The following is an 18,917-nucleotide window of genomic DNA, read 5'->3' as shown; positions in this document are numbered from 1 at the left end:
TGTCTGTCGATGTAGAACTCAAGGTGCTGGTGGGCAGATGATGTGTGAAGCCCTCAAGTTTCAAAGCGAAGAGTCACGTCTGGATGTTAAGGTGTTTGGTGTTGTTAGTCAGTAATAGGAATTCGGTCTTGAGGGGTTGTGCTTCATGTAAGCACTGGACTTCTAGGACTGGATCAATCTGAGGCAGGCCTCGAGCCTGTTGATATCTTCTATGAGAGATCTTTTTAAGTAGACCGCTTTGGCGATCAAAATAATCTATTACTCTTATATTGAATAGGGGTAGTTCATCCTGAAAACATGCTTAAACCTGTGCTTTGTACGATTGGCACAAGTAGTTTGCTTCAGTAAGTAAATATATTTTTATAGTTGGAGATTAACTATATTTTGTATAATGTGTATAGATTAAACTGTTTAATAAACTAGATTTGTATGTATTGTATATTTAAAGAATGTCCTCATATTTTGTTCTTGTAGTTTAAGAAATGTTTAAAAAACAAAAACATGATTTCATTCTAGAAAAGTTTGCCAGCATTAAGACAGTCTCTACTCAACAGTCAGCATTCCGTGGTGCAAGCACAACAGCAGTCTCAGCAGCAGCAGACCAAATCTTCACAAGTTCTTCCTCGGACAGCCACTCCGTATGGTGCGGCTGTCAGCACAAATTCGACCATAGGATTAAACCACCATAACCGTATTTGCACGGTCACTGCATCAAATCCCACCCAGCTTTCTCAAGTCAAGATGGTTCCATCATGCCAGACATCCCAAACAGTATGTACTAAAAAGATGTTGTAAACTGAACTATGTACAGACAATGATTATCAGTAGATATTGTGTGTTTTGTGTTTAATGATGTTTGTATTTGTATATATGATATATTTAAGCATTTGTTGTGTACTGTTACTAACTGCTGCTTTCAGATTTGCAGCTTATTGCAAAATCACTGACTGATTTGTATCAGTCCAAATCTTTCATGATCACTTGTGGTGTAGAATCGATCCCTAGGAATGCCTTAGCATAATTTTGCAATCAGTTATTTTTAAATTTGTATATTTTTACTTGAAGAATCTTTAATACGCACACCTGCAAACTCCTAATTTTAAATTCAAGTTTACACAGCCGCAGCTTCAAGAACCACAATACACAGAGGGATAAAAATAAGGATTTGTTAAGCAGTAGCTAAAAGCAGCTCCTTTGTATCCTTTCCTTTCTTCACTGTGCTAATTCGAAAAGTTACAATGGTTATTTAAATTGACAGTTTCTTAGTGGGAATGAACTAAAGGAAGTAACATTCTCCAGCATTGGATATTTCATAGAGTCACATTCTTTGAATATTCCCTGATGTCAGGCTGGGAATCCTCTGTTATAAACTTCCTGCTTTTACTAAAGGAAAAAAACATGTGTGTTCTCTAGTCTAGCCTCCTAATTTTGAGTACTCTCGACTGAAGCCAATGGGATGTCGAGTGTTAAGACCCCCTCCCCTGGAGAACATGTTCAGATTCTGACCATACATTGTGCTGAGAGGTGTCCTCACACCTTTCTCCCAGGAGAAAAGCTTTTCTCAAGCAAATTTGGATTCCGATAAGTCTTTTTCTTTTTCGAACAGATTTAAAAATGGAGAGCAGATCTCACAGGTCCCATTTTAGGGCATGCTCCACTTGTGGGTTAAGAAATGTTTTGAAGGCGATACACACAAGGATTGAATCTACTGGCTATGTCCTAACCATACCACCGAGGAATGTGACGTCTGCCAAGGTTTCAGTGCAAAATAGCTCAGAGACAGGCACAGGAGGTTAGCGTTCTTGTTAAATGAGGGAAAAATCATCCAAAAGCGTGGCAATAACCAAGCTATCTCTGAAGGCAAACCCCTCCCAGAAAAGGGCACGGTCAGAGAAAAGACCACACAAAAGACAGAAGGAGCAGAAATGCCCACCATGGGGTGTCTTAAGGGCTCCGCTGCTGTGCCAAAAATGCATTCAACCAGCACCTCAACGACAAAAGGGTCGGTGACGAAATACCATCAAAAAGGCCAATGAACCGGATTACCAGCGACAAACGTCTTCGACATCCCCAGCGTCATCGATAGTCCCGTCGACAAAGGTAATGAAAATACCGGTGATACCGTCCTCACCAACGAGCTGATCATTCACCAAGGAATCCCACCGCTCATCAGTGACAGTATCGAAACACTGGTCATCAAAGAGGGAATCTGAAAGCCGGTCGTCGATGAAAGAGTCAGTACACCAGTCGTTGACGATGTCAATGTCCTCACATAATGTCCTGTCGACAGAGCCCCAAGGAAAATTGCTAAACACCAAGGCAAGTACCCTCGTCATCCATAGCGACAGTGAGTGCGAAGGACACCTCACCAGCCGTGTCTCCAATAACATACTTGGATATGATGCTGGACGAGATACTGCAACACCATATTGACCCCGATTTTGATGCACACCAAGGATTTTCGCCAATTTTCTTGGATTCTGAAGTGTCAGTGATTCTTGTGGGGGACCTACGCGCACGAAGAGATGAGATCAAACAAACAACACCATAGCCCTAGGCACCACAGAGACCACCTCCAACACCTCAACAGCTATTTCTACCAAGCATGGCAATTCCTGCTCCGCTAATAGCTGCTACAACACCACAGCCCCAAATACTGTCATGACCCCTGTGAGGGGGCACAAGTTGTGCCACAAGCAGGCTCCCACCAGAACCCTGAGGGCCTTAACACCACTGCACAAGGGCTTCTGGAGCCAGTCCGGCGCCTTTGGCACCAGGCTCATATGTAGGAAGGAAGGGCTGTTCAAACTAGGTCCTATTTATGTACATGGGCCTTTAAATCCAACATGGAAGCATCCACACAGTCTAGTTCTAAGAACTAAGCCATGCAGTCTAGTGTTTTGGGTGTGGCAGGCCTGGAACTACTTTCCCTGGTACTTCTTTACCTGGGCTATATAAACCACACCCTGGCTGTAGAACACGCTTCGTGTTATTCTGCAACCAGCAGCGTGACGCTCACCGTGTCCAGCTCCTGGTCTTCAGCATCTTCCTGTAATCCTACAAGAACAAGATTATTCTGTCTTACCCGAGAAAACACCATCCAGTACTCAGCATCTCAACTGGGCTGCTATGTGTGAAAACCAAGATAAGAAGAAACATCACTCACCTGTGAGTACTAGCTTAAGGACTTCCAGCGAACCGCTACCACGGCTGTTGTTCAAACATTGCGACCTGCAATAACAAGAAAGGGAAAAACAATATTAGAACGCGTGCTTCCAAAACATTGAATTCCATCAGTCTTACCTAAATTCCATTGCGCTATGCCACGCTTCCATCCGGAGCACCACAGCAACAACTGCAAAGAAAAAGAGACATATTCAGGTTTGCTTTCAGTATTAAACAACCACACAGCGCTTTACTTGCCTTAACGGATTCCGGGGGGCCTGTTTTTCATCACGCTCTTATCCACTCGCAGCACCACATCGGCCTGTGAGGAGAAGAAGAAGAAAACACGGGTTAGCTTAAAAAAAAAATAAAGGCGCTGCACTTCGTGCTTTCTCTTACCTAGAAACGTCCCTCTCCATCCGGCACGCCAGCATCAAGACCTTTGCACCTGGAAAGAAGGAGATAAAGACATTAACAAATTCCCACCATAAACAGAACAAAGACTTACAATTAACAAACCTACCTGCCTACCAGCAGATTCGGGGTCACAGCAGGCCTGGGCCCAGGGAAGGCGTACTGCACCAGTGAAGCAACTCTGGCAGCTCGCCAACAAACGTCAAGCACCCCTGCACAAGAAACGCGGGACGGATAGCTCACCCTACAAATAACTAAGGTGAGAAAAGAACCCAGTGGGAAGGGAATCGGTCAGAGGGAGGTGGGAGATTCACCCATTAGAGACAGTTATCACAAATCCTCCCTTCTGTAATTGCAGATTCATTATTCAGCACTGGGTAACCACGAATCCAGGGGTCCAGATCTCAGAGCCTTCCAGACACCCCCGGGGATATCAGGTGAGAGTAACTAATACACCGCCTAATGCTTCTTTCACTGCAGGTACTGTTGTTCTCTGCAAAGTTTAGCGTCTCAGCTCAATATGAGACTGCTGCTCCTACACCATCACAGCAGGATGCAAGGCTGCGGCAGGAAGCGTGGCCACTGCGGCATAGATTACGCTTGCCACTGCTAAGAGCGGCAACGCAAACATAGAGGTCAAGATCTCCTCAGCGACATGTACACCAAGGACTCACAGGGGGGAGCCTTTCCTTGTGAGACTGGGGAGGTGGGCTTGCTATGTGATGGGCTCCGTAGGGGTGGCGGAATGGGGATCTCACAGGGAGAGACTCCCCTAGCCCCTCCCCCCCCCCACCCTTTTGTGGATAAGGACTCCTGTTCCAAGGCGGAACTTTCTCGTCTTCTCACTCAAGAATCCAATAAAGAAATATCTACAAAACCAGAATACTCCTACATCTGTTATTGTAGTGCCTCTACTGAAGATAAATATCTATCTGGTATTGAGATGATCAAACACCAAGGAGTAGGAAAGAATAAAGAACTGCCTGACACTGGGATGAAGAAACCCAATGGAGTTAGGCTGAGCATAACACCAACAAAAAGAAAGAACTATTGCTCGAAACTGTGGAAGCCCGACTATGGCAACATAAAAGTGGGAGGACCAAAGCAAACATGGAGAGAAACCCGTGAGTTCAAACGAGCTACAGGCACGCAGAGACGCTGGCTTCCAGGCATCCAAGAAGCATGGAGGAACAGGTGCTGGAGGAGAACGTCTGTGGAGAAAGCCTAACAAGATGGTATGAAGTATATTAGCAGCCCAAGAGGGACTCGCTTCTAGAGGATGGGGAAAGAAGAAAAGCATCTCTGTGCCGATGCAATCAGTGGAGGGATATCCCGAGCGGTACCAGAGAAGGAACTGTAGCAGGAAAGTGAAGTTATCCTGACGTGTGTTGGCCAAGAGGAGAACAACGAGAGAAATCCTCTCAGAGCCGATAAAACAATTCACGAAGCACGCTGAGATGTATTGGGAAGCAGAATGAACGGAAGCACAAGAGCCACCCTGCATCAATGAAGTAGATTCCCAAAGAGGGACACCAACCTGGTGACGCCAATATGAAGCCAGGAAGGTAACGGGAGATACGGGGAAAGGGACGGCTATCGCGACTCGCTTAACCCTAATTGGCAAGATTAGAAAAGTAAAAAAACAACACTCTTCCTGCTCATCCCAGTGGGGCGGGGGGCGGGAGAGGAAGGAGGGGAGGGAGGGAGGAACAGAGGGAGGAAGGAAGGGAGGAAGAGAAAAAAAATGAAAAAGAAAACAAGGAGTGGTAAATAGCAGGATGTGGAGAAGTCCTATGAACAAACTGAGCCAACTGGTGAACCAAATAGCCAAGCGCCATTTTTTAGATTCGATATTGGAAACCCATTTTTCCATCCCAGGTAAAGGGAGTCATTCTCCTGGACTTTAGTTGTTTAGTATTAGTGGTAGATTCAGTATAGATTAGTTTTGGTACTGAGGACAGACACTTGTTTTGGACTTTAACACTGACGAAGAGCCCCCTAGTTTTAGTTGTGTTAGGAAGGACAACCCTTAGATTATGGAAAGTAAGGCCTTTTCTTCTTTGTTTTGAATAAATAAAAATGGTGAGCCCTGGTCTGGCTCATCCTTCTGACCTGTCCCAATTCCTTGCACATAACGGAGGAAAAGGAGGAGGGAGAGTTACTCATACAGATACTGACGACGAGACACAGCATCCTCACCGTCTTCATCCTTTAAGTGCGATGACTGGGATACAGATGATTCCCCCACAGAGGACACATCGGAGGAGCCCCTGAAACAATCTCCACCGTACAAAATAGGATCCTTTCCTGCAATGATCACTAAAGCCTGTCCGAACTGCCCCCTGTTTGATAACATTAATAAAGGGGTAGGAGAGCAGTAGTCTCCACCCCCATCCTAGATCATGTGTGTGAGGAAGGCCTCCGTACCTTGAAACACCCATTCACAGAGCCGGCCTTAAAAGGAAGGTTTGACAAGAAATTCAAGGCCCCAGACACCACGACAAAATGTCTTACCACGCAACCCTTGCCGGATTCAGTATTCTCTGCGGCAACGGGAAGGATATCCAATTCACAGTCACCCAAATGCTCTGTTGTGCCAGAAAATGAATGAAGGAAGGTAAACCCATTATGGGGGTGCTGGGGGGGGGTGCGTGTGCCATTGGTGCCACTACTATGAAGGCAGCAAATGCTTTCGCCATCATGTCAAGATATGACAGAGAAATGTGGCACAGGATCGCCCCTAACCTGGAGCACTCAACGTAGGTGAAAAGGAAGGAGGCCCTTGCAATACTGAAAGTAGGAGAAGAAGCCTTTAACTACAATATCAACATAGCGGTAGATGTCACTGAAACTGGGTTTAAGCAAATAGGCAATGGGGTGGCACTCCGACATCAAAGTTGACTCTGCTTCCCTGAATTTTGCAAAGGATGTTCAAAGTAAAATCCTTTAATATGTCATTCAAAGGGTACAAGTTGTTTGTCACAAATATTGATAAGGCGATGAAGGCAGACACAGACACCGAAAGATCAGCGACAGCCTCACGGGACAGAAAGGCTTTTTGTCGTTTCCGTGGTAAATCGACACACAAGGGAAGGAACTTCTTACAATCGAAATTCCTACTATTCTCAAGGGTTTAAGAGGAACTTTCGGAAGTCAAAGGACTACAGACCAACACATAAGCTCAGAGCCTCCTCTTCTTCACAGAGAGGGAGGCAGACTAAACCACAGACATGACTTACCACGGTTGGAGCAGGGGCCACGAGTATGCAGCAACGTCACAAACTACAGAAAGGAATTGAACAAGATCACAATAGACAGGTGGATCCTGGACGTAATACGGCAAGGCCATGTGCTGGAGTATACCAAGACACCCCTCCTCCTCCCTCTTATACCACCAAAACTACAGGTGCCACCCTATCTAAAGCTGCTAAAGCAAGAGGTTCAATAGATGCTTTAAAAGAAGGCTATGAAAAAGGTGCCAAAACACCTGTAAGGCACGGGGGTCTACTTCAAGGTATTTTGTTATCCAATAACCAGACGGAAAATGGCAGCCAATCCTCGACCTAAACAAAATTTATAAAAAGCAGAAATTCAAGATGCTTACCCTGCGAAAGTGAGAAGACCGGTGCAGTCGCCAGGCTACATAGCATCTCCCGATCTACGAGACGCGTACTTTCACATTCCAATGCACAAAAAGCACAAAGTATTTGAGGTTTGTAGTGGGAATCAACCACTATCAGTTAAGGGTATTACACTGTGGACTCAAGTCAGCCCCTAGATCCCTAGTGCCTTGCACCTATAGCGGCATACCTCCTGAAACACGGTCCACATGTATACCCATACTCGGATGACTGGCTTGTGCGGGCTCCCACACTAGCTCTGGCAAAACAGTTAATTTCACATACAGAGGAGACACTACAACCTCTTGGATGTATCAACAACTGCAAGTAGTCCTGTGTACCGCCCTCCAAATGATTGGTTTTCCTTGGTGCAACCTTCTCAATGACGAAAGCACAGTTTCGACCGTCCCCGGACATGGTCAAAGCTTTAACGACAATGGCTTCTTCTTTCAAGCTGGAAATGTGGTTTTCAATCCTGAAATGCAGGAAAGGAGGCCGCTACTGGACTTCATGGCAGAGAGATGGTGACAAACAACTGGCTCCTGGGACGACAAGGTCAAAGTCATGCCCACGTTGCCCCGAAAGCTCAAATGATGGTCATTCACTCAACACATATCCAATGGCAATCCATTACAAGAGCCACCACACCAAAGAACCCTAGGCACAGATGCCTACCTTTCTGGGTGGTGAGCAGATGTAGATCACCTCCACCTAAAGGGGCGTTGCACACAGTCGGAAGCAGTCATGTTCAACAGCATTGTGGAATTGAGGGTGGTCAAGTGGACACTATAGTCTTACCTGATGGTGCTACGGGGTTAGAAATTGAGAGTACTTGCCGGCAACACAACAATGTATTATATCTGGAAACAAGGGGGAACAAGATCCAAGACTCTTATCATAGGAAGCTGGAAGCTCAGCAACGATGGCACTGGGCGATCCACAACCAAATATCTCTGCAAGCTTACCACCTTCCATGGCCCCAAAACCCGGTGTCAGATGTGCTCAGCAGAGCACCCACACAATGTCATGAATCGGAACTTCACGAGCAACTCTCGAAAGTGTTTGCACAATGGACTTGGCCGTAGGTGGATTTATTTGTGACAAAATACAACATAAAGTGCAAGAGATTTGCAAACAGGCTATGTGAGAAACCTGAAGGTGTCTCACCCGCAAGTCCACGGGGATCTGTCATCAAGGTGGCCAGGACAGAGCCATCGCTTTTGTATCCAGTTCCTGGGGGTGGACCATTGCGGGAGGATCACCTGGATGAGGGGTTTTCAGGGAGTGGAAGTGGTACACCAGAGGGTGAGACGCGGTGTGCCCTTCCTTGGAACACCTTTTCCCCATCCTACCTGGTAGGATACGCTGGAACTCAACCCCCACCCTTTCCTGACACAAACGCTTTCTCACAGACTGCTCACCGTGAGCGACAAAGGACTAACAACACAGCTGTATACCTGACATGTCCCAATATACAATGGTCAGGCAAAGTCAGACAATTACTGATCGTTACACACACCTGATTTTCATCATGCTTCACCACATGGATAAAAGGCAGAGCATGAAAGCACACTCTGAGCGAGGCACAACACACGAGGAAACAGCAGTTCCAAGATGGCAGTTTAATACGAGGAGAAAGACAGCGAGACCAGAGAGGGTTGCAAGGAGGGAAGTGCCCTTGACCTTTAAAGACCGTTACTTTCATGAGCCTTGGAAAGTAAGAAACATAAGACCATGAACTGAAGCTGATCAAACCTGCATAGTGTGTCGTAGGTACCCAGGGCTCTCCTACGTCGATAACCAAGGCCGAGAGGAACGCTTGCCGCCATGGTGCTGGCCTTGGCTCCTACCAAAGCAGCATCAGTAAAGACAGCACAGCCAGTAAATCGGAGAGACTGATACCAAACCAGCCTTTTTGGTGAACCGAGGTTGCAAGCAGCAACATTGTATGAAGACATCTAAGGAGAATAGTGCGTGAGACGTATGTGATGAGCAACGTGGATATAATTGAACCTTGGGAGTCAAAGAAAAGACCGAGTTGTCTGGCGGCACGTCAGTGCTCATTCGAAAGTCTGTTAGGTATCCAACGGATGCTAATTGTGCGAGTATTCTCTGAACATTGTAATAAGGGGATCTGAGCCCGGAAGATGGGGCGTCAATGTTTTTTTTCCCTTTTTTTTCTTTTTATAAAGGGATCTGGACCCGGCTGAGCGGGATCCAGGGTGAACACCCAAATTGAATACTTGTAAAAAAAAAAAAAAAAAAAAAAAAAAAAAGAAAAAACGTTTGCATTTTGTTTTTGTACATCAGGCCTCTGAATCAAGAGACTTTTAGTAAGTAGAGACTTGGACTCAGAATGTCTTGATGCTGGTAATAGAACTGTATCCTTGAGCCGCAGAAGCCAGAGTGTGTGCATTGCTCGAGTGAACTGCCTTGCCCCATGCTGAAAACGTGGGGAAGGGAGGCCAACGGCCCGAACATCCTGATATATCATTTTGTGAACACTTAATTATTTTTCCTGAATACTACCCCACACTAGTTGTAAATTAGCAGTAGGATTGGCAATAGGTTTTTTAGTATATGCCCTTTTTATTTTGACAAGACTCCACAAGGACTGCATTATTATTTTTTGATGGTCGTACCTTGCTCCCAACAGTAGATTTAGGTTTAGATAGGTGTTTTTCACACCCTTACGAAAGTTCAATAAACACCCTTGAACTGTGCTCATTTGTGTCTGTCTTACTGTTGATACCATGCCTTCCTTACTCTACCGCAAGAATGGTTCGTAGGGGATGATTTCTCCACATCGTGGAACGGCTTATATGCCTACACGTTTCCCCCGATTGCAGTGATCCGCAAGGTAGTGCAGATGATGCCAGTGTATTTATGTTGCCTTATCCATCCTGGTAGACCAAGTGTAGCCCTGTCATACGTAGTACTCGGACCTAGTTCCGATGTCAGAGGATTGTCCATTTCCACTACAGTTAACGCCCTACTTGCTGTCGCAAAACGGGGGTGAATTCTGCACCACGACCCACAGTCACTGAAACTATTGACTTGGCTCCTGATTTCTGTGAATTTGGACATTCATTGGAAGAGTGTAGAAGGGTTATAGCGATCTCAACCAACCACTCCTACAAGCAAAAATGGAAGCGGTTCTATGTATTGTCTATACAGCAAGAGTTACAACTGCTGTAAATAAGCCTGGACCAGTTCCTTCCATACCTCTTAATCTTAGCTCATGGTGGACTGTTCCATTCCTTTATTTGGATACACCTAGCAGCTATATCCAGATATAACAGAAAAAAAGCACATGGCGCCGCTATTCAGTGACAGGCTTATTAAACACACTGAGACTCATTTCCACGGTCCAGAGAATCGGCCTTGTAATGGAGCTTCAATACAGAACTTGCAGGTCTGGTGAGGGTTCTGTACGAATCCCTTCGCAAACATGTCCTGGAAATTGGCATTCTTGGTTGCAATCACTTCAACAAGGAGAGTGTTTGAAATACAAGCACTGGCATTCAGTGAGCCATATTTACGCTTCTGTAGGGATAGAGTGGTGTTCAAAACTATCCTCTGCTTCATCCATAAAGTCCCAATTGACTTTCACATGAATTCGACCGACTTTCTTCTAAAAATCCTGCACTCCCTGGACTTGAAGGTAGCCATAAAGTACTATCTTGACAGAGCGAATACTTCTACTCAAATGTGCTTTGCATTTGGGCCATCTCTAAACAAGGGTTGTCCAGGTGTATCACTTATCCGATTTCCCTCTGTCATAATGCAAATAAGCCATTTAGCGAACAAGGTGCAAGCCCATTCCACTAGGGCCACAGAAGCTTCGGTGGCGCTGTGAGCAGAAGTCCCGCTAACGGACATATGTCGGACAGCCACACGGGCCATGCCCCATAGATTCACCAACCACTACTTCCTTGAAGGGCAACACTCTGCAGAGCCAAGAATGTGCAGAGCCGTCCTCCAGTACCTATTCCATTAAGGTAGGCCTTTATCCTTATCAGCTCCAAGATGGTTTCGTAAAGAGTACTGCTTTGTATTCTATTCAAAGCATGTGAATCTATGAGAGAGCCAGTGCTGGAGAATGAATATGTTTCTTACCTGCAACTGCAGTTCTCCAGCATTGCTATCTTTCATAGATTTACATGCACTTTTCATCCTTCCCAAGGGATTAACTCCTTAACTGCCATGGGTTTCCCCCCCAGTGCCAAGGCTTTATTTTGGCGATTTTGGTATGTCACCATTCAATCCCTTGTTACTTTCTTACTACATGAGATATCTGGGCCAAATTTCACCCCTTTTTTTCGCCACATGTAGGTGGTTGTAACGTCACCAAGGAATCCTAGGTTGCTGTCGGGGGGTGAGAGAAAATAACCAAAAAGGGAGAAAAGTTTGGGTTTTTTCAGAAAATGGCAACAAAATTATGTACAAAGAAGCCTGTGTTTTTTTCCTTGTAAGTGCTAGGAACAAATGGTTTTCTGCGCTGAATTCCCCATTTTCCGGGCTTTCAAGAAGAGGGTGAGTGGAAACCAGAAGTTTTGTGAGAGTTAGGCGATTTTGCCCTTTTTTTCCAATAGGACATGCGTGGACGGAATGGAAGAGAAGGGTAGGAAAGCTGAATGGGAAGACAGAAATGCATACATTTCTGAAAAGTAGACAAAATTCCAAGTTTAGGAAGGGGTGATTTGCGCAGGTCAGGCAACAACTATGTAGGGAAAAATTCCTGTGTTTGGGGAAAAATCGGGAAAAGACAGAACAAAAAGTTTTGTGGTGGACATGGTTGGCCCGGTAAGACAATGGCTCTGTGAATTTTGAGAAAAACAATGCTCCGTTACATTCCCCTGACTCTTCCAGTTAGGAAATCACACATTTTTCATAATGTTTCACAAAACAAGCAAAACCGCAAGCCAAAATCCAAACCATGGTACACAGGATTGTTATGCTTACGGCCTAAACAGACATACTTAGCATGTATAAATAAGGAAAACAAATGTGGTGAGGGGGGGCAAGCATACATTTTTTGAAAGAGCAAAGGCAGACCTTTTGAAGGCTAGGTGACTTGTGCAGGTTACAAAAGTGTATAGTGCCTAAAGCAGCGACTTTAGGTCACATTTGGGAAATGAAAGGGTTGTGTGACAATGTGCAGCAGCAAATGGGTTGAAACGTAATGAAAACCACGCAAACACAACAAATGTTGTACCTTCCCTCATTCCCACAGGTGTCCCAATGAAAACGGTACCTCACATGTGTGGGTGTGCCTACCTGGGCGCAAAGAGAAAAGGCTAAACCACAGGTAACACCAAGTCTTTCGGCAGAGCAGATTTTGAGTAATTTTGCACTTGTGGACAACCTACAGATTTGGGCCCAGGGTGTCTCAGCCACCAAGGAAAACAGGGAACCCCATGCATTTCCCAAAAGAGGACACCTGTGGGAATCCACAGAGGTCTAACTTTCGCGATTAGCCTGAGAATTTATTACCCACAATCCCTGGCAAAGTCAAAAATTTGGCGAACCAAACACAATTTTCTGACATTTCACTCTGCCTAACCATTGACACACACTGCCAACAACACATGCACCTTTGCTCACACTTCTCATACATACAGTTCACAATGCAGTCGGACAGGCAGGGTTGGATTTAGCACAAGGAGGGAAGTCCTTGTGAGCAGTGAAGCCACCTCAAGGCACCATGACCTCCGCCCCGAGGGTCTACACCAAGCTCATGGTAGTGGTGGCAGCGCACCTCAGGAAAGGGGGGATTCACATCTACCCCTACCTGGACGATTGGTTGATCAGGGCGCGCTCTCCCGAGCAAGTCCTGGATCATCTGTCAGTCACCTGCCACTCCCTCCACAAGCTGGGCTTCTCCTTCAACTTAATGAAGTCCCAATTGACACCTACTCAGAGGCTCCAGTACATCGGAGCAGTGCTCGACACGTCCCTGGGGCAGTGTTTTCCTCCCCAGGTGGGGGCTCATCACATTCAGCAGATGGTGCACACGTTTCAACTTGCCCAGACTCTCCCAGCGTTCGAGTTCTTGAGACTGCTCGGCCTCATGGCATCCTGCATTCTTCTGGTGCCAGAGGCCTGGTTGCGGATGAGATCTTTGCAATGGGCACTCGAGCTCCAGTGGTCTCAGTCCTCCGGCAGGATGTTGGACCCTGTTCAGGTGCCGTCTTCGGTCGCCGAGGACCTTCTGTGGTGGGCCGACAATGGCAATCTGATGTGGGGGGCTCCATTTTGGCTGCCCTGGCCGGAGGTGACGATCGTGACGGACGCATCCCTCACGGGATGGGGAGCTCATGCCAACGAGTTGACAGTCAGCGGTCGTTGGTCTCCATCGGAGTCCAGACTTCATATCAATCTGTTGCCTGAAGGCTTTTCTGCCGAATGTGCGAGGAAAGAATGTCCTGATCCTGACGGACAACACGGTGACCATGCACTACCTCAAAAAAAGGGGGGGGCAGGGTCACTTCCTCTGTGCAGGGAGGCATTGCAGCTCTGGTTCTGGGCAATCCAGCAGGAAGTTTCGATCTCGGCAGTTCATCTGGCAGGAGACGAAAATGAGACGGCGGACGCACTGAGCAGGCAGAGCGTGATCTCTCACGAGTGGGAGTTGGCTCAGGAGATTCTCCTGGAGATCTTCGCCCTTTGGGGGACCCCTCAAGTGGATCTCTTCACCTCCAGTGTCAACCGGAAGTGCGAGAGGTTCTGCACGCGGGAACTTCCTCCAAACAGAGCCTTAGGAGACGCGTTCGTGGTGGAGTGGTCATTCCCACTGCTGTACACGTTTCCTCCAGTCCCCGTCATCCCGCAAGTACTGCAGATGTTACGGAGGTTCGGTTCCCGGATGATCCTCATTGCTCCGGCGTGGGCCCGGAGGACGTGGTACCCGGACCTTCTCGACTTGTCCATCTGTTCTGCACTTAGTCTTCCCTACCGAGACGATCTGCTCTCACGGGAGGGGGGGGGTCAGGTTCTCCATCCAGAGGTCAGGTCCCTCAACCTTCACTTTTGGTTTCTGAAAGGTTGAGGTATAAGGATTGGGACCTCCCTGAAGACGTGATGGAGGTGTTGCTTTCGGCCAGAAGGCCCGCAACAAAGTCCCTGTACCGTTGCCGTTGGGGTAAGTTCTGCGACTGGTGCAGGGTTAAGAATGTGGATCCTTTTGCATGTGAAATTCCCATGGTTCTGTCTTTTTTGCTTTCTTTGGCCCACAGGGGCCTTCAAGTGGGTACCATTAAAGGTTACCTGGTGGCGCTGTCCATATTTAAGCGCTCGTCTGAAGAGTGTTCCTATTTTAAAATTCCTTTAATTTCTCAGTTTCTGAAAGGGCTCACTAATGTGTTCCCTCGTCACCTTTCCAGGTGCCCGGTTGGGATTTGAACCTTGTTCTCAAGTTTCTGATGGGTGCTCCGTTTGATCCTTTGCATTCATGCCCTTTGAGACCGTTAACTCTGAAAACTGTATTTTTAGTTGCGGTCACTTCCGCTCGCTGAGTGAGTGAGTGAGTTACAGGCACTTTCAGTTAAACCACCCTTCACTGTGTTTCATTAGGACAGAGTTGTCCTTAGAGTTCGTCCTTCTTTTCTTCCGAAGGTGGTGTCGGAATTTCATTTAGGCCAGAAGGTTGTTCTTCCGGCATTTTATCCTCCTCCACATCCTGGTAAGGAAGAGGAGAGGCTCCATAGGCTTGATCCCAGGAGAGCGTTAAGCTTTTATATTTCACGCATGTTCCGGGTCAGAGTGGACGATCAGCTCTTTATTGGTTACACTGGAAAGCGTTTGGGACAGGCTGTGACGAAACAGACTTGGTCTCGCTGGATTCTTTTGGCTATCTCTGAGTGTTACCGCTTGGTGGGTAAGGACCCCCTGGTCGGCTTGCGGGGCCATTCTACAAGGGGTATGGCTGCCTCTACTGCCCTGCAGAGTGGTGTTCCTATCTGTGATGCAGCCACCTGGGCTTCGGTACATACTTTTGTACGTCACTATTGCCTTGATTCCATCCGGGGGCAGGATCTGGCCTTTGGCAAGGCGGTCCTTTTCTCCGCAATTTGATTGGGCATGCTAAATTTCTGTTTTCTAAATTCTTTTCCCACCTCTTTGCATTGGTACTGCTTTGGGAGTCTGTCATAGATATGGAATACGTCGGAGGACCCAATCCCCTGAAAGAACAAGTTACTCTCTTACCTGGTAACGGTCCGACGACGTATTCCATATCGCTCCCTTCCTACCTTCCGCGCTACAGAATTTCTTATGCGATTGCAGCTTACGTTTCCGCAAGGCTTTGAGTGTCAGACTGGCAGAAGACTGGTGGCATACGTTCTGAGTTAAAAACTACAACTGACGCTACGGGCGTCATGCGTCCTACTTATCACTTCGGGTGACGTCGGCCATCGGAGGAGGTCCTAGAGGACGGCGCATCGATGTCGACACAGGGCGCAGACGCCGAAAATTTTCCAAAGCAGCACAGCTGTGGTGATTACTGTCATAGATATGGAATACGTCGTTGGACCATCCCATCGAAAGAACGTTACCAGGTCAGAGAGTAACTTGTTCTTCCCGCCCCCCTCCTCCGCGACAGCATCAGAGGGAAAGAAGGCATGACACGCCCCTTCGGGTCCAAGTGTCTCCAGTGGGGTTCAGGCTTGCTCTCCATGCACATATTTGGCACCAGAATTTCATGGACCCCTGGATCCTCTCTGTGGTATCCACGGGGTAACGCCTTCCTATCCCAGCCTCCCCTCCACTCCCTCAAGTTGGGACAGCAACTCTTCTGGCGGCGATCCGGTTGCTTGTAGAGAGCCAGGCAGTGGAGGAAGCCCCAGCCTTCCACCGAGGCTTGGGCTTTTACTCCAGGATTTTCTCCATTCAGAAGAAGAACCAGGCGGGCCTGAGAGTTGTGCTGGACCTTTCCACGCTCAACCTCTCCTTACCTCTTCAGAAATTACACCAGCTTTTATAGTGGAGACATTGTGCAAGGGAGACTGGATATGCTCCCTTCTCCTCCTCCAATCCTATTGTTAAGAAACATTTGACGGGGCTCACAAGGCTCTACCTGCCCTTCAAGAGGCCGCACCCTGTGTGGGACCTCAACATTGTCTTGGGCACCCTGGCGCACAACCTGTTTGAGCCAATGTCGTCTGCGGACATCAAGCTGGTCACCATCAGGACGGCCTTGCTAGTCGGCCTCACCTCACCTCAGCTTGTAGGAGTCGGTGAAATCCAGGCGCTGGTCGCCTCGGAACCATATACTACCTTTCACAGGGACAAAGTAGTCCTGCGGACACACCCAGCATTTCTGCCCAAGGTGCCGTCTGCTTTCCACTTGATTGAGAAAATAGTCCTTCATATGTTCTTTGCCGATCCTAAGGACGATACAAAAATGCAATTATCTGTGAATAAGTACACCCCCTCCATTCATTTGAGACAATTCATGCGTAAAAACGCTGACAAGCATCCTTGCCGAAAGGATAGCCCTACTCAAAGGGCATATGTTGTAGACAAATCACAGTGTATATGTTAGAAGTTCATTTATTGCATTTATTACTCAAAATTCATTGTAAAGCATCCATTTGTAGAAAAAACCACATATAACACATTGACATTTCATGTATTAAAAACCAATTTTAAAGATACACATATCACATATAGAAAAATACATATATCAAAACCAGTGATCACATCTCACCCATCCTTGCTCACATCCACTTTCATCCACATTCATACCATCCACCATTCGTACTGTGCAACAAACCACAATTCTAATAACTCTGTTCTAAAAGTAGAACACCCATCTGTTAGGGCTAGAATCCTGTTGTATAATTTCAAAAGCCTATTTGACACTGAATTTTTCCTTTCACAAAATTAAACAGGGCAACTGTTCAAGAGAACTTACTTCTCAACATGTATCAATTGCCTATATATTTTTTTTGAAAACTCAAGAGAGCCCAACTAAACAAAGTGGGCTCTATGGTGTTTACTCGAGTTTCGGCCACCACAATAGACATGTAATATTTCTATCTGGTGCACCTCAACAGGACATATACATTATTAGATACCGAAAGCCATTTAATGTTAGCATAGTTCAGCTTGATATGTAGTGTGTGTCATCCAGGTGTTCAATATATAACTTCTTTCCATTTAAACAAGTTTCATACTATAGGTCAAACTGTGTTTTCAACAAGAAGGATGGCTGAGGGGAGCTTGAGCACACTTGGGTCCAAGGCGTATTCAGTTGAATATGCTTCAAATAATGATTCTGTGCTGGCTGTCAATGCCTGACGGGACTTCCCTCCTGGACAGTCCTTTTTGTATCTTGTGGCTGTAGCCCATTCCTTTCGAGTGGGTGTCACCTTGCAACGGTTATTCATTGGACACGATTAATAGCTCCACAAGATGTTATTCCCGTTCCCTGTGTTCCTCCAATCAAGTCTAGCCCTTGCATTTGTGGGTCCTTATTGCATGTGTCCAAAAAATGCACTTCTTTTTAGAGGCGTTTGTTATCTTCATATCTTCATCTCAAAGCCGAAAACACACAAAGTCCACATTGAATGGTCAAAATATACCGTCGCCCGCTTTTACTGTATACTGCTTCTGTGACCTTAGACCTGCCGCACTGCAGGACTGCTCCAAACATTTGCCCTAAGGACAAAGCACAGAGAGTGCTGCACTGCTTGAATATCAGGTGTGCCTGAAATACTACTTGGACAGGACCAAGGGCTTCTGCAAATCGGACACCCTGTTAGTCACTTTCGGAGGCGCAAGACCAGGCTATCAGGCCTCTAAGTGCTCCATATCCTGGTGGATGGTCTCGGCCATCAAGGAAGCATACGAGGGCCAGCACAAGCTGCTTCCGGCCAACAGGCTCGCCCACGCAGTCAGGGCCAATGCAACAACCATCACATTCCTGCGCCATGTTCCTTGGCAAGTCATAAGCAGCACTGCCACTCCCTCAGCTTTCTGCAAGCATTACAGTTTGGATGCCAGCTCTAGATCTGATGCGGCTTTGGGACAGGCGGCTCTCAGGAACCTATTTGCTTAAGGAGGATCTCCTCTCCACCCTGGAGCTACATTCAGTTGTAATCGTCCATGCAGTATGGAGGAAAGGGGAATGGGACATAAGAGTAATTATAAATTACTCACCGTAGTGACTAACATACTCTTAGTCCTTAGTCTCGTTTCCTCCATACGTCCCACCCCTAATAATAGTGGTGTCATTAGGCAGTGTTAATTCTATTGTCGATGCGTCAATGGGGACTGAGGTGTGGTGCCAGAGGGCGGAGTCAGGGCAGCGCATCCTCCATGCGCTGCACGCCTCTAAATTTAAAGGGGAAGAAGGTTTTTTCTGGTGAAAAAGGTTCGGTCTCCCGTCCCTTGGAAGGGACGCCCATGCAGTATGGAGGAAAGGGGACTACGTTAGTCACTACGGTGAGTAACTTATAATTTCTCACCCAAAGCACTGCTTGCACTCTATGAAAGATCTGATGGTCGGACCCTGAAACATATCATGCAGTTTTAACGCATCCCCCTTCCTGCCATAGGGTAAACAACCCCTGTTTCTTTCATTCCTGGTTTCGAAGTTTGGGTTATCGAAGATAAGTGTGAATGGGGATGGGGTGATTATGATCCCATACTTCCTACCATGCGAGTTATACAGCTTGGGTACATATGCCTTGACCTGTTCTGGCGCGGGATCAA

General features: G+C 46.8%; 1 protein-coding gene across 4 annotated transcripts in view; it reads left to right on the top strand.

The window, feature by feature from the left end:
- The window catches only part of LOC138527959 (transcription initiation factor TFIID subunit 4-like), a 3,082,360-nt gene that overhangs the window by 886,834 nt on the left and 2,176,609 nt on the right, over nucleotides 1–18,917 (top strand). For all 4 annotated transcript variants that reach the window (XM_069639368.1, XM_069639358.1, XM_069639375.1 and 1 more), the window contains one exon: nucleotides 517–771. In XM_069639368.1, coding sequence (XP_069495469.1) covers nucleotides 517–771 — 255 coding nt within the window. The remainder of the gene's footprint in view (nucleotides 1–516; nucleotides 772–18,917) is intronic.

This window comes from Ambystoma mexicanum, chromosome 1q, assembly GCF_040938575.1.
Source record: "Ambystoma mexicanum isolate Mex_15411 chromosome 1q, UKY_AmexF1_1, whole genome shotgun sequence".
In the NCBI taxonomy this organism is placed as follows: domain Eukaryota; kingdom Metazoa; phylum Chordata; class Amphibia; order Caudata; family Ambystomatidae; genus Ambystoma; species Ambystoma mexicanum.
Note: the sequence above shows the minus strand (reverse complement) of the source record. Positions and strands in the feature narration are given on the sequence as shown.